Genomic DNA, 17,247 nt, shown 5'->3' on the forward strand with positions numbered 1-17,247 from the left:
TGAACGACATCATTGGTTTTAGCATGTCGTGTACTAGAAAACGGGAAAAAAATTCCAAGTGCGGTGAAATTGCAAAAAAAGTGCAATCCCACATTGGATTTTTGTTTGGCTTTTTTGCTAGGTTCACTAAATGCTAAAAATGACCTGCCATTATGATTCTCCAGGTCATTACGAGTTCATAGACCCCAAACATGACTAGGTTATTTTTTATCTAAGTGGTGAAAAAAAATTCCAAACTTTGCTAAAAAAAAAAAAAAAAAAAAATTGTGCCATTTTCCGATACTCGTAGCGTCTCCATTTTTCGTGATCTGGGGTCGGTTGAGGGCTTATTTTTTGCGTGCCGAGATGACGTTTTTAATGATAGCATTTCGGTGCAGATACGTTCTTTTGATCGCCCGTTATTGCATTTTAATGCAATGTCGCGGCGACCAAAAAAACGTAATTCTGGCGTTTCGAGTTTTTTTCCCGCTACGCTGTTTAGCGATCAGGTTAATACTTTTTTTTATTTGATAGATCGGGCAATTCTGAGCGCGGCGATACCAAATATGCGTAGATTTGATATTTTTTTTATTGATTTATTTTGATTGGGGCGAAAGGGGGGTGATTTAAACTTTTATGTTTTTTTTATTTTTTTCACATTTTTTTAAACTTTTTTTTTTAACTTTTGCCATGCTTCAATAGCCTCCATGAGAGGCTAGAAGCAGGCACAAGCCGATCGGCTCTGCTACATAGCAGCGATCTGCTGATCGCTGCTATGTAGCAGAATTGCACGTGTGCTGTGAGCGCCGACCACAGGGTGGCGCTCACAGCGACGGGCAATCAGTAACCATAGAGGTCTCAAGGACCTCTATGGCTACAATGGAGACGCATCGCCGACCCCCGGACATGTGACGGGGGTCGGCGATGACGTCATTTCCGGCCGCCCGGCAGGAAGCGGTAGTTAAATGCCGCTGTCTGCGTTTGACAGCGGCATTTAACTAGTTAATAGGTGCGGGCAGATCGCGATTCTGCCCGCGCCTATTACGGGCACATGTCAGCTGTTCAAAACAGCTGACATGTCCCGGCTTTGGTGCGGGCTCACCGCGGAGCCCTGCATCAAAGCAGGGGAGCCGGCATCGGACGGTATAGTACGTCCGATGCCGGTAAGGGGTTAATGGAGTCCTTAGCCATGTGTGTCTCATATCGGAGGTCACTAGATGTTTTTAAATAAAAATGTTTGGGCTTTGAATGTAAAAATAAAAGCTTTTTGATTGTAACTTAAAATAGTTTCAATCAGTGCTTATTCTGTTCACTTTATCACCTACAACCATGGGGTATTATAGTGTAACGGATGGATTATGTATTGCTTGTTTAGCACTTGAATAAGTATTGGATCATTGGTTGATGATATTCAATTCTATAGTATTGCCAGTGTTAGGCTCGCCTTGTGAGGTGGATACAATAAGCCTCAGGTCCAGGTGGCCACACAATGCCAGGCGTCGGTGCGGGAAGGCATATGGGAAACCAGGACTTGGCCCACTAGGGAATCTCAGGAGCAGCAGGTTGGATGAAGTGGAACCCATCAAGGATGGAAGCAAGTAAAGCACAGAAGGTGGAGGGCACCAAACATAGAGGACAAGAGTCTCAATCCCAATGTCTCAATGGGCCTTAAATAGGTCTAGAGAGATTTTGTCATTGATCCACGCCAGGCAACTTGCAAAACCCAACTTGGAGCACAACAGTGGGCAATGGACCCAGGGGAAGGACGCAGAGCTCGGGATACCAGGACAGGTGTGTAACAGATTGAGAGAGCCAAGTACAGTGATCATCCAGCCCCGGCAGCCCTGCTAGATTGAAAGGAGCATCAGCGCACACACATGACTCCCTCTCCATTTGAATGACAATTGGTGGGATTCAGATCAGTCAGATCTTTACCGATCCACTACTTATCTCCCATCTTGTGGATTAGTGATGACTTTTAGTAATTGGAATACCATACTAATCCTTCCTGTTCCTGGAGTTGTAATGTACAAAGCCTCTTTAAATTACTTGTAGATGACTTTGGGAAAAAGAGCTGCAGATTTCAGTTCTTACAGTCATAAAATTCATGGACTGGCTAATATTCCAAGCCGAGGTCAATACAGGTTGAATGTATTCCGCAGGATATCTGGGGTCATAGCCTGAATTTCTCACTGTATCTTCTCTCGGGATGCCGGTAATGTTCGTTGTTTGTTACTGTACACCCGACCCTGCAAATGGCCCCTAGGAAAATATCTAGCTGACTTTTTCGGACATCCTCCATGCCTATCCAGTAATGTTCCTGTACGTTCCAGCTTATGCACCAATGACAGAATACACTTTTTGGACAGCAGATTTCGACCTCCACACTCCTTTAGAAACTCATTCTGGCACCTCTTTAAGGACTCAGTTTTCCCAATGAAAACCCGCTCCTCCAAGCTGTATCAGTACATGGCTAACAAATGAAGATGGAAATTGGCAGGAGTGAAATGCAGTCACCAGACATAAGCTACTGGCGCGTAGGAAGCCTGTCTTATAGTGGAGACGTCCGGCGGGGCGACCTGTTGTCGAGACCACTCGGCGTGAACATGTTTCTTGTTGCTGAGGTTCATTGCACGATCACTTTCACAGAAGGTGAAAAAAGTGTCAGAGAACCTCCAAAAGCAGATGAGTGGAAGCATGTGACCAAAAGAAGCAAGAAGACCATGGAGAAATCACCAACCACACAACTGAAGAACCGATATCAAATCTTTGAAGAGGATGAAGATGGCACACCTAAGGATGAAACAATACCAGCAAGCAAAAAAGAAAAGGGCACACAGCAACAAGTGACAGCAAAAAGTACAGCCAAGAAGCAACGAAGAGTGGTGGTGGTGGGAGACTCACTACTGAGAGGCACAGAAGCAGCCATCTGCAGACCGGACATAACCGCAAGAGAAGTATGCTGCCTTCCAGGTGCGATGATCAAGGATGTGACCGATAGGATACCAAAGCTCTTCAGCTCCAAGGACGTCCACCCATTTCTTCTGATACATGTTGGCACCAATGACACGGCAAGGAAGGACCTACCGACAATCTGCAAGGACTTTGAAGAGTTGGGGAAGAAAGTAAAGGAACTGGATGCACAGGTAGTTTTTTCTTCTATCCTTCCAGTAGACGGGCATGGCACCAGGAGATGGAACAGGATCCTTGATGCGAACAACTGGCTAAGACGATGGTGCAGACAACAAGGATTCAGATTCCTGGACCACGGTGTGAATTACTTGTACGATGGACTCCTCGCCAGAGACGGACTACACCTCAACAAACCTGGGAAACACACATTTGCCAGAAGACTCGCTACACTCATCAGGAGGGCGTTAAACTAGAAGAAGAGGGGACGGGAAGAAAAACATTAGACTCGAACAAAGAAGACCCAGGAAAACATACTCAGAAGGGAGGTAAGAACATTTCTAAAACAATCCACAGCGAGGAGATTGGAACAAAACAAAATCCTCTAAACTGCATGCTCGCAAACGCCAGAAGCCTGACAAACAAGATGGAAGAACTAGAAGCAGAAATATCTACAGGTAACTTTGACATAGTGGGGATAACCGAGACATGGTTAGATGAAAGCTATGACTGGGCAGTTAACTTACAGGGTTACAGTCTGTTTAGAAAGGATCGTAAAAATCGGAGAGGAGGAGGGGTTTGTCTCTATGTAAAGTCTTGTCTAAAGTCCACTTTAAGGGAGGATATTAGCGAAGGGAATGAGGATGTCGAGTCCATATGGGTCGAAATTCATGGAGGGAAAAATGGTAACAAAATTCTCATTGGGGTCTGTTACAAACCCCCAAATATAACAGAAACCATGGAAAGTCTACTTCTAAAGCAGATAGATGAAGCTGCAACCCATAATGAGGTCCTGGTAATGGGGGACTTTAATTACCCGGATATTAGCTAGGAAACAGAAACCTGTGAAACCCATAAAGGCAACAGGTTTCTGCTAATAACCAAGAAAAATTATCTTTCACAATTGGTGCAGAATCCAACCAGAGGGGCAGCACTTTTAGACCTAATACTATCTAATAGACCTGACAGAATAACAAATCTGCAGGTGGTCGGGCATCTAGGAAATAGCGACCACAATATTGTACAGTTTCACCTGTATTTCACTAGGGGGACTTGTCAGGGAGTCACAAAAACACTGAACTTTAAGAAGGCAAAGTTTGACCAGCTTAGAGATGCCCTTAATCTGGTAGACTGGGACAATATCCTCAGAAATAAGAATACAGATAATAAATGGAAAATGTTTAAGAACATCCTAAATAGGTACTGTAAGCGGTTTATACCTTGTGGGAATAAAAGGACTAGAAATAGGAAAAACCCAATGTGGCTAAACAAAGAAGTAAGACAGGCAATTAACAGTAAAAAGAAAGCATTTGCACTACTAAAGCAGGATGGCACAATTGAAGCTCTAAAAAACTATAGGGAGAAAAATACTTTATCTAAAAAACTAATTAAAGCTGCCAAAAAGGAAACAGAGAAGCACATTGCTAAGGAGAGTAAAACTAATCCCAAACTATTCTTCAACTATATCAATAGTAAAAGAATAAAAACTGAAAATGTAGGCCTCTTAAAAAAATAGTGAGGAAAGAATGGTTGTAGATGACGAGGAAAAAGCTAACATATTAAACACCTTCTTCTCCACGGTATTCACGGTGGAAAATGAAATGCTAGGTGAAATCCCAAGAAACAATGAAAACCCTATATTATGGGTCACCAATCTAACCCAAGAAGAGGTGCGAAACCGGCTAAATAAGATTAAAATAGATAAATCTCCGGGTCCGGATGGCATACACCCACGAGTACTAAGAGAACTAAATAATGTAATAGATAAACCATTATTTCTTATTTTTAGGGACTCTATAGCGACAGGGTCTGTTCCGCAGGACTGGCGCATAGCAAATGTGGTGCCAATATTCAAAAAGGGCTCTAAAAGTGAACCTGGAAATTATAGGCCAGTAAGTCTAACCTCTATTGTTGGTAAAATATTTGAAGGGTTTCTGAGGGATGTTATTCTGGATTATCTCAATGAGAATAACTTTAACTCCATATCAGCATGGGTTTATGAGAAATCGCTCCTGTCAAACCAATCTAATCAGCATTTATGAAGAGGTAAGCTATAGGCTGGACCACGGTGAGTCATTGGACGTGGTATATCTCGATTTTTCCAAAGCGTTTGATACCGTGCCGCACAAGAGGTTGGTACACAAAATGAGAATGCTTGGTCTGGGGGAAAATGTGTGTAAATGGGTTAGTAACTGGCTTAGTGATAGAAAGCAGAGGGTGGTTATAAATAGTATAGTCTCTAACTGGGTCGCTGTGACCAGTGGGGTACCGCAGGGGTCGGTATTGGGACCTGTTCTCTTCAACATATTCATTAATGATCTGGTAGAAGGTTTGCACAGTAAAATATCGATATTTGCAGATGATACAAAACTATGTAAAGCAGTTAATACAAGAGAAGATAGTATTCTGCTACAGATGGATCTGGATAAGTTGGAAACTTGGGCTGAAAGGTGGCAGATGAGGTTTAACAATGATAAATGTAAGGTTATACACATGGGAAGAAGGAATCAATATCACCATTACACACTAAACGGGAAACCACTGGGTAAATCTGACAGGGAGAAGGACTTGGGGATCCTAGTTAATTATAAACTTACCTGGAGCAGCCAGTGCCAGGCAGCAGCTGCCAAGGCAAACAGGATCATGGGGTGCATTAAAAGAGGTCTGGATACACATGATGAGAGCATTATACTGCCTCTGTACAAATCCCTAGTTAGACCGCACATGGAGTACTGTGTCCAGTTTTGGGCACCAGTGCTCAGGAAGGATATAATGGAACTAGAGAGAGTACAAAGGAGGGCAACAAAATTAATAAAGGGGATGGGAGAACTACAATACCCAGATAGATTAGCGAAATTAGGATTATTTAGTCTAGAAAAAAGACGACTGAGGGGCGATCTAATAACCATGTATAAGTATATAAGGGGACAATACAAATATCTTGCTGAGGATCTGTTTATACCAAGGAAGGTGACGGGCACAAGGGGGCATTCTTTGCGTCTGGAGGAGAGAAGGTTTTTCCACCAACATAGAAGAGGATTCTTTACTGTTAGGGCAGTGAGAATCTGGAATTGCTTGCCTGAGGAGGTGGTGATGGCGAACTCAGTCGAGGGGTTCAAGAGAGGCCTGGATGTCTTCCTGGAGCAGAACAATATTGTATCATACAATTATTAGGTTCTGTAGAAGGACGTAGATCTGGGGATTTATTATGATGGAATATAGGCTGAACTGGATGGACAAATGTCTTTTTTCGGCCTTACTAACTATGTTACTATGTTACTATGTTACTTCTTATGAACCAAAGAATGTAGAGTCCAAATTTCAGTACGTTGTCCATCTCTTCTAGAAGTTCCATCACCTTTTCCGGGTAAAGTAGCGAGGGAATCACCCTGTACAAGCCCTGTGTTTCTGCATTGAAAAGTCTGCCTGCTCAGGACAACTCCTGTCCACCTCATTTTATTTGTTCTTGTCTTTTTTCGTAGGCTAAAGCAACAACTATTAAAGATGCTTTATCCAAGTGGGTAAGTGTTCTTCTGTGTCACGTTTGTTTATAATGTAACAGTGAATCTGCTGCAGTGTTTAAAGGGTTATTCCCAGACTTGAATTACTTTTTCGCAAAGCACAGTAAATGCATACTTATGATTAACTAGATGGTGGCCCGATTCTAACGTATCGGGTATTCTAGAATATGTAGGTAGTATATAGCACAGGCTACGTACTATATTGCACAGTGACGTAGTATATAACACAACCGACGTAGTATATAACAGAGCTACGTAGTATGTAACACAGCGTTTGTAGTATATAGCAGTACTACGTAGTATATAACACAGCCACGTAGTATATAACATAGCCACGTAGTGTATTGCACAGGTATGTAATATATTGGTCAGCCACGTAGTATATAGCAGTATATAACATAGCCACGTAGAATATTGTAGAGCCACATAGTATATTGCACAGGCACGTAGTATATTGCACAGTCATGTAGTATATAACAGTCACGTAGTGTATTGCACAGCTATGTAGTATATTGGCCAGCGACGTAGGATATAGCAGAGCAACGTAGTATATAACATAGCCACGTAGTATATTGTAGAGGTACGTAGTATATTGCATAGCTACGTAGTATATTGCACAGCCACGTAGTATATAACAGAGCCACGTAGTTTATTGCACAGTCAACGTAGTATATAACAGAACCGACACAGACACATAGTATATTGCCCAGCTACGTAGTATATAACACAGAGCACGTAGTATATTGCACAGCCACGTAGTATATTGGACAGTCACGTTGTATATTGGCCAGATACATAGTATATAGCACAGAGATGTAGTATATAACAGAGCCCACGCAGTATGTAACACAGCCCACCTAGTATTTAGCAATGTGGGCACTATATGCGTGGTTAAAAAACACTTAAAATAAAAAATAAACATATACTCCCCTTCTGAAGGCCCCTTGAAGTCCTGGTGCCTGTGTGCGGTGCACGCGGCAGTTTCCGGTCCCAGGGTTGGTATGAGCGCAGGACCTGTGATGACTTTGCGGTCACATGACCGTGACGTCATGGCAGGTTCTTCTCGCATAGCATCCTTGGCACCGGAGCCTGCCGCTTGCACAGCCGAGGATAGCGTGCACGTTGGAGGGTGAGAATAACGTTTTTTTTATTTTTATTATCATTTGTAACATTAGATCTTTTTACTATTGATGCTGCATACGCAGCATCAATAGTAAAAAACAGGAACACATGGGCTACTTGCACAGTGAACAAGTCTGTATGATCATGTTCACACACCACCAAGAAACCTGAAGACACAAAAGAGAATAGTAAAACCAAAAACACTCAGTTTGAAAAAATGTTGCAGTAATCCGCAAGTGCTAGTAAAAGATGTAAAAAACAGGGTATTTGGTTGATACGTTTTTTGCAAAAAATGTATACTAAGCTGCTCTACCAATCTTCACGGTATACCCTTATCAGAGCAGTCCTAACTAATGTATGCAATCCCTATCTGATGTATTTAAAAACCTGATCATCTGTATATAACCTGTGTGAACAGGGTTCAGAGAGGAAAAATCCATGTGTGCATACAGAGTAGAACAGCTTTTGTGCAGATAGCCCAAGAGGAGTGGTGGAACTCCCCAGTCTTGTAGACACAAGAGAACAATTATGGAAACAGGAACACATGGGCTACTTGCACTGTGAACAAGTCTGTATGATCATGTTCACACACCACCAAGAAACCTGAAGACACAAAAGAGAATAGTAAAACCAAAAACACTCAGTTTGAAAAAATGTTGCAGTAATCCGCAAGTGCTAGTAAAAGATCAATAGTAAAAAGTTGGTCACACAGGGTTAATAGCTGCGTTAACGGAGTGCGTTACTCCGCGATCCGTTAACGCTGGCATTAACCCTGTGTGAGCTCTCAGCGCTGACTGCAGGGCAGTAAAGCAGCAGCCATTTCGCTGCCAGACTATGGCCGTCGCTGATTGGTCGTGGCAATGGTCGTGGGCGCTTTGCCACGACCAATCAGCAACTTGGATTTCCATGACAGACAGAGGCTGCGACCAATGAATATCCGTGACAGACAGGCAGACAGAAGGGCAGACAGAAAGACGGAAGTGACTCTTAAACAATTATATAGTAGATATAAAGACTAAGCCTAGCATCATGGGTTTTTTGGTACCTCTTGTGTCTTTTTCATCTGTCTGCCCCTTGGTGCATCCAGCTTCACACAACTGAATAGGCGGTCCTATCCATAGCTGCTAAACTACATTTCCCAGCAGCACTTGCTTCTCCTTGGTGCTGTAGGTCCCTCGTTCCCTCTAATGTGTGCTCCTGACCAACTCCAACTTTCTGAGCTACCAAGCTAATCTAAGTGTAGAATTCTCATCATGCTTCTGTGCACTGTCTGCTCCTGTAAAATACCCTGCCTCACAGATTTTACCTTCTGCCATCTACAACAGTATAGCTGCCAGTGTGGTTTTACAACATTGTTAGCTGGAGCTGGTGATCATAGAACCCAACTCTCTTTCCCATACTCCACAACAGTAATGAAAAGCTATGTTTGTTATTTTCTGTGAAACTGCAAATGCCGCTCTATTGGTGCATATAGCAGAAGATAATCTTCTGTCATATGCATCAATATTGCGACGTGCAGTTTCACAATAGTCATCTTTCAGCAGCAGGTAACAAACAGAACTTAAAGGGGTATTCCCATTTCCAAGAGCCTATCCCAATATAATATTAGCAAATAGCTCCAATTAGAAATGTAGTATAGTTCTTCTGATTCACTATTTCTCTTTTCTCATGCACAGGGCATTGCAGTAGCTTAGGTATCCATGGTTACGACCACTCATTTAGTGACATCTAGTTACTAGTAGTTGTTACTAGAATTGAGCTAATTTTCAAATTTCAGTTCCGATTACGATCGGTGGCGAATATTGTATTTACGATCTTCGCCAAACGTCATGGGAGTAGAAATGACAGAATGTGTTCAGAATCGATCGTCAAGCATAAATGCGGCATGAATATGGCAAATTCAGATTCAGCGACCAAATCAGAACTTATTTGCTCAACTTTAGTCGTAACCATAGATCTAAGCTACTGCAATGAGGAAAGAGACATGGCAAATCAGAAAAACTATACTACATTTCTAATTGGAGCTATTTGCTCATATTTATTATTACACATACTACATATTGAGATAGGATATTTGGGATGGGAATACCCCTTTAACTAATCTCAGCCCCTGTATACAGCATCATCCTGCATTATATCCTACTTTCTGTCCCCTGTATACAGAGCCCCCTCCTACAGTACATCTCTTCTTTTAGCATCCTCCTGCATTTCATCTCTCCTCTCAGCGCCCTCCTGCTATCTATCTCTCCTATCAGTTTCTGTAGTATATTCTCTTTTCCTTTCTGTCCCCTGTATATAGAGATCAGCACCTGTACACAGCCCATCTTGCAGTACATTTCCTCCCAGTAGAAGCTCCCTTTTAAACACAGAGGTATACGGGCATGAATCTAGCTGAGAGAGATTGTACTGTGCATGATCGACCATGAGCTGAAACTACAGCAGGACACACGAGGGTAAATAGGGTCAGGGGGGCATGCTTTGAGGGGGTTATATGATTATGTAGGTGGCAGTGTTAGATTAAAACAAAAAGTGTGAATCAAAATATGGAATCTTACAGATAATGACCGTTGGGTGTCCTTTGGTGGACTATCTATGATTTATGATACCTAGATTTTCATTTCGATACAACTTTTGGTGTGTTCTAATTAGGAAGAAAAGATGGGACAGAAAGCTGTCGAAGCCAAAGAAGTGAAGTTGTACGCACAGATCCCACCAATCGAGAAGATGGATGCATCCCTATCCACACTAGTCAATTGCGAGTAAGAATTGTTAGTTTCAGAGGAACCTGTCACATTGAACTTAAAGGGAACCTGTCACCTGAATTTGGCGGGACCAGTTTTTGGTCAATCTTGCCTTGCACAGGCGTGTACTACGGAGGACATAGAATGAACTTCAATCCAATATTGCAGCCAGCATGCAGCCAGCGGGTAAGGAAAGGGTGAATCAAACACCCGAAAACTCTGCCCCTATGACCAAAAGCTGGTCCCGCCAAATTCAGATGACAGGTTCCCTTTAAGAGTCCTACGCCGCGATTGCCAGTTTTCTCAGGATGCACTCTCATACTGGGAAGTCTGACAGTGACTGGACACAGCGTCACCTGTTTGTCTAGGCATTACTTGTCCTGTCCTATTTTTTTATTCCACTTGCTGACCACCAGCAGAATCACATTGTGTTAAAGGGGTTATCCAGTGGGTCACATGAATTTTTGACTTGCCCTCTGAAGGGAATATTCATAAGCTTCAGCCAATCATTGGCTGCGGCAGACCCATGACACAACAGTGTTGTTAAGCTTTAACTTAAAGGGGTATTCTCATCTCAAAGTTCCTATTCCAATATGTAGTAGGTAATAATAATAGCAAATGCTTTCAATTAGAAATGTAGTATAGTTCTCCTGATTCGCGATGTTGCTTACCCCATGCAGGGCATTGCAGTAGTTTAGGTATCAGTGGTTACGACCACTATCAACTAACTGTCACTATATGAGTGATCGTAACCATGGATACCTAAGCTACTGCAATGCCCTGCACATAGGGTAAGCAACATAGCGAATCAGGACAACTATACCACATTTCTAATTGGAGGTGTCTGCTAATATTATTATTATTATTACATCCACTACATAATGGGATAGGATCTTGGAGGTGGGAATACCCCTTTAATTCCCCCATACACATTAGACTAATGTCGGATGAAGCTGCTAGTATGGAAGGGGTTCATCCAACGGTCTAATGTTTATGGGAGCGCCGGCCGCCTGGTGGCCGGGAGAGATGTCGATCGTGCATGTCCGACTTCAGACTGCCTGTGATATAAGCTGCTGGCCGATGTGTCAGATGGTGGCTTTCTCAAAGAGAACACAAGGGTGCTCGGCCTAGCAAGCGCTCCTGTGAATGGCCACACAGCCATCTAATACAGTGGGGCAAAAAAGTATTTAGTCAGTCAGCAATAGTTCAAGTTCCACCACTTAAAAAGATGAGAGGCGTCTGTAATTTACATCATAGGTAGACCTCAACTATGGGAGACAAATTGAGAAAAAAAAATCCAGAAAATCACATTGTCTGTTTTTTTAACATTTTATTTGCATATTATGGTGGAAAATAAGTATTTGGTCAGAAACAAAATTTCATCTCAATACTTTGTAATATATCCTTTGTTGGCAATGACAGAGGTCAAACGTTTTCTGTAAGTCTTCACAAGGTTGCCACACACTGTTGTTGGTATGTTGTCCCATTCCTCCATGCAGATCTCCTCTAGAGCAGTGATGTTTTTGGCTTTCGCTTGGCAACACGGACTTTCAACTCCCTCCAAAGGTTTTCTTTAGGGTTGAGATCTGGAGACTGGCTAGGCCACTCCAGGACCTTGAAATGCTTCTTACGAAGCCACTCCTTCGTTGCCCTGGTGGTGTGCTTTGGATCATTGTCATGTTGAAAGACCCAGCCACGTTTCATCTTCAATGCCCTTGCTGATGGAAGGAGGTTTGCACTCAAAATCTCACGATACATGGCCCCATTCATTCTTTCATGTACCCGGATCAGTCGTCCTGGCCCCTTTGCAGAGAAACAGCTCCAAAGCATGATGTTTCCACCACCATGCTTTACAGTAGGTATGGTGTTTGATGGATGCAACTCAGTATTCTTTTTCCTCCAAACACGACAAGTTGTGTTTCTACCAAACAGTTCCAGTTTGGTTTCATCAGACCATAGGACATTCTCCCAAAACTCCTCTGGATCATCCAAATGCTCTCTAGCAAATTTCAGACGGGCCCAGACATGTTCTGGCTTAAGCAGTGGGACACGTCTGGCACTGCAGGATCTGAGTCCATGGTGGCGTAGTGTTTTACTTATGGTAGGCCTTGTTACATTGGTCCCAGCTCTCTGCAGTTCATTCACTAGGTCCCCCCACGTGGTTCTGGGATTTTTGCTCACTGTTCTTGTGATCATTCTGACCCCACGGGGTGGGATTTTGCGTGGAGCCCCAGATTGAGGGAGATTATCAGTGGTCTTGTATGTCTTCCATTTTCTAATTATTGCTCCCACTGTTGATTTCTTCACTCCAAGCTGGTTGGCTATTGCAGATTCAGTCTTCCCAGCCTGGTGCAGGGCTACAATTTTGTTTCTGGTGTCCTTTGACAGCTCTTTGGTCTTCACCATAGTGGAGTTTGGAGTCAGACTGTTTGAGGGTGTGCACAGGTGTCTTTTTATACTGATAACAAGTTAAAACAGGTGCAATTACTACAGGTAATGAGTGGAGGAAAGAGGAGACTCTTAAAGAAGAAGTTACAGGTCTGTGAGAGCCAGAAATCTTGATTGTTTGTTTCTGACCAAATACTTATTTTCCACCATAATATGCAAATAAATTGTTAAAAGAACAGACAATGTGATTTTCTGGATTTTTTTTTCTCAGTTTGTCTCCCATAGTTGAGGTCTACCTATGATGTAAATTACAGACGCCTCTCATCTTTTTAAGTGGTGGAACTTGCACTATTGCTGACTGACTAAATACTTTTTTGCCCCACTGTATGTATGGCCGGCCTAAGAAGTTTCGTCATTCGTTATGAACTGATAAGGAAGTGATGTCATATCTTACTTATATACCATCACTGCACTTAATGAAACAAGGAGAGTACATTATACCATTGATCATGATGTACAGTTCACACACTTTTTATCAACAGGTACTATTTTTTGTGAAAAAGTTTTGTTTTTTTATAACTTTAATTTGTCAGTTTTACAAAAAGAAAAATATACAAACATGGCAAAACCATTTGTTACTCTTAATATGGCCAAAGACTAGAAAATGCATTGTTAAAGGGGCTCTGTCTGCATAGAATGACTGCTCAAGCCTAGTACAGGCACACTGTGTATCATGTTCAGTGCATCTTCCCACCTACTTGTTTCCCATCCATCTTTGCCCTCCTGTGGGTCTATCAAGCCAGAGCAATCAATATCTGGGGAGATAGAGGGAAACAAGTGGTTTGCATAAGTATTCAACACGCACGCACACACATTTTTTTGTGTTTTGATACCTCACAACCTGAAATTTCACATCAGTTCATATAAAGAACATGCCTACAACTGTGAACATTTAGTTTACTTTTTATTGGGAAGCAAGCAACAGATTGGACAAAATAAAAGAAAACTTCAGTGTGCATAAGTATTCACTCCCTAAAGTCAGGACTTTGTAGAGCCTTTTTTTGCATCACTTGCAAGTTGCCTTGGATACGTCTCTAAGCTTTCCATATCTGGCCACTGGGATTTTTGCCCATTCCACAAGGCAAAACTGTTCCAGCTCCATCAGTTTAGATGGTTTCCTCTAGTGAACAGCAATCTTCAAGTCTGATCACAGATTATCAATTGGCTTTGACTAGGCCACTCTAAAATAGTTATATGTTTCCCCTTAAACCACTCGAGTGTTGCTTTAGCAGTATGCTTTGGGTCATTGTGTTGTTGGATGGTGAACCTCCTCCCAGTCTCAAATCACTGACAGACTGAAACTTGTTTTGTTCAAAAATATCCCTGTATTTTGCAACATCCATCTTCCCTTTGATTCGGACCATTTTCCCTGTCCCTTCTGCCAAAAAACATACCCACGGCATGATGCTGCCACCACCATGTTTTACTGTGGGGATGGTGTTCTTGGGGTGTTGAGCTGCATTGCTTTGGTGCCAGACATAGCGTTTTCCTTGGTGGCCAAAAAGTTTAGTTTTGGTCTCATCTGACCACAGCACCTTCCTCCATACACTTGGTGAGTCTCCCATGTGTCTTTTGGCAAACTCAAAACAAGCCTTACAATTTTGTGTGTAAGTACAGGCTTTTTTTCTGTCCACTCTTCCATAAAACCACCTCAATGGAGTGTACGGCTTATTCTGGTTGTATGGACAGATACTCCAGTCTCTGCTTGAAATACTAAGGAAGAGAGAAAAGCAGAATAGAGTCTTATCCAGTTAAAATGGATAATACAAATAAAGCTTATGCTACCCTGATTATGTTGTGATCGCCCAACATTTGAATGAGCATGTAATCACAGCTGCAGGAGGTTCAGGGACCAAGTAGAATTGTGTGGCAAGGAAAAAGTGGGAAAATCCGCACTGCTGGTGGATGGTAATAAATCCACGTACACACTAGGATAAGGTGCATGTTTTTATTTTGTCTACGGGTTTCGAAGTACCATACTTCTTCAGGACAAAAGAAACGTAAGCTCTCCTTGGTGTTCATGGTGTTGTTTGGTTAGTGGCGCCTCTTGTTAACAGTGTTGCAGCCTCTGTGGCCTTTCAGAAAAGGTAAAGTGTATCTACTGACAGACATGTGACACAGGTGGACGTCCTGTCACTAAGCATGAGACTTATGAAGGGAATTGCTCCCACCAGATATTTTAGGGGCTTCAGAGCAAAAGGGGTGAATACCTATGCATGTGCCAATTTTTAGTTATTTGCTTCCATAAATTTAATTTATGCCTATATTTTTCTCACTTCACCAAGTTAGACTATTTAGTGCTGATGGATCACACACAAATCGGATTACAAAAATATTTAAACACAAGGTGTAATGTAACAAAATAGGTAAAACGCCAAGAGGGGTGAATACTTTTGCAAGTTACTGTAAGTGGGAAAGTGCATTGAGTGCCTGTATTTGGTTGTCTGTGCTGACTGAGTCTGAGATCATAAATTATCTTGTCAACCTAGAAAGCAGAGCACAAAAGTGGCCAAAATATCACAAATGAATACTACTACCAGCATAAAAGATTAATAAAAACACTTGAGAGTCAATTTTAAGTTTTCACCTGTAAGTGGATCAGACTAATGTACATGTTCAGGGGATTGTCCGAGCCCCTCGAGTGCCTGTACTACCCCCATTCATTCCTGTATCATGTTAATGTTTGCTTGTTTTCTCAGGAAGTTGTCACTTTCTACCAATTGCATTGAAAAAATAGCCAATCTGAATGGACTGAGTAAGTGCACGATTACTGTTCTCCTGAACTGTCTGTTGTCAACTGTTTGCTGCTTGTATCAGTAAAAGTGAAGGATCCAGTATAGTTATATAGTGATTATCTAAACGTTGCCAATACAAAAGCATCCGGTGCGGTAGAAATGTCTCCTGCTGTTCTATATGCGTCCAGTGAATGGAATAATGCATAATAGGAGCTGAGGAGAGGAACAAAACCAAGAGGGCTCAAACGTACAAAGACGAGCTTGTGTGCGCTGTGCCGGCAACTTCTGGGCACATCTTTATTGTATTGTGGTCTATTATAGCGTTTCGTAATGTGGAGTTTCTTGTACTGCTTCAGATCTGTATTTTCATTCATAAAGTATGATAATAGTTCATCAAACCCTCAGTTTAGTAAGTTTTTAGGGTATGTTTAACACTAGGACTACTGGTATAGTCATTTTGACTACTTGCACTTCAGTAGTTCTAGTCGGGGTCACGAGTCCAGTAGTCCTAGTGTTTTTCCACTCGTCTCCAATAACAAGTTAAAATCAGTCCAACCGCTCCCACAGTGTCAGTGTGCCCTCTCATCGCTTGCTCCTGTCTGCAGCCGCCGCTCGGTAAGGCACCACAGACAGGAGCCTAGGATGAGAGGGCACACTGACACTGACCGTGGCTGGGGCTCCTGCAGTGACCGTGCAGAGTTTTAGCACTGACAATCCGGATATGGCAAAATGCTCATTACATGCTTGATGTGAGGATTCTGCTGTCTTTACTAGCTCTCATTTGTCAGCATAGCTTCATTTGTGGACTGATTTTTCAGTAGACCCGCATCTAGTCCTTGCATGACAGTTCGTACTCCGACCATGATACATGAACATCTGAATATGGCCCGAGACGGGAGGTGGAGAGCCATCAGATCCAGGAGCTCTGTGACAGAATGTTGTCATATTTTGCAGAGCAACGAGCTATTGGGAAGACTCACTTTGTAGCAGCAAATAGTAGGACATTTTTAATGAAGACTGACCCCGGTCAGATTGCGCAAATCCCACCACTGCCACCAGTTTGTCAGGGGACGCTACTCTACTTCCTCCAATAGTCAGGACAATTACACAAACGAATGAGTGATGGTCGAGGCCGCGGCTGCTTCCACTACTAGGCCGGTTATTGGGGAACTCACAGTGAACGTATGGTATATACACCTCCGATTCCAACACACGGAATATACTGTATATACAGTATATACCCCGCAACGGTCACTGCCAGCTCCACAATACAAAAAGGCACTACTAGCTGCCACCACCAATCATTTCTGCAGGCCGATTGGACACCAGTTACCGGTAGCTTATGGCTTCAGGAGTGCGGTTTACAGGGCAGGATGAACAGAGATATTACATTTTATATATTTAATCCAGAAAGGTAGGCAGTGTTTGTAAAAAAAAAATAAAAAAATTGAAAGATGATATAAAATGGGAACAACACAATTACATAAAAAAAGGGGATAACAAAAGAAAATGACTGAACCTGAGTCACAGAAATGGCTCAGAGCTTAGCGGAGGGAGATATTCCTTAGAACA

The 17,247-nt window shown here is 42.4% G+C and overlaps 1 protein-coding gene across 1 annotated transcript in view; it reads left to right on the forward strand.

Moving 5' to 3' along the window:
* The window catches only part of DNAL1 (dynein axonemal light chain 1), a 49,994-nt gene that overhangs the window by 13,182 nt on the left and 19,565 nt on the right, over positions 1 to 17,247 (forward strand). Inside the window, exons 2-4 of the mRNA XM_069730746.1 lie at positions 6,591 to 6,629; positions 10,401 to 10,510; positions 15,640 to 15,695. Of these exons, the coding sequence (XP_069586847.1) occupies positions 6,591 to 6,629; positions 10,401 to 10,510; positions 15,640 to 15,695 (205 nt within the window). The remainder of the gene's footprint in view (positions 1 to 6,590; positions 6,630 to 10,400; positions 10,511 to 15,639; positions 15,696 to 17,247) is intronic.

The sequence above is a fragment of the Ranitomeya imitator genome, chromosome 1 (assembly GCF_032444005.1).
Source record: "Ranitomeya imitator isolate aRanImi1 chromosome 1, aRanImi1.pri, whole genome shotgun sequence".
Classification (NCBI taxonomy): domain Eukaryota; kingdom Metazoa; phylum Chordata; class Amphibia; order Anura; family Dendrobatidae; genus Ranitomeya; species Ranitomeya imitator.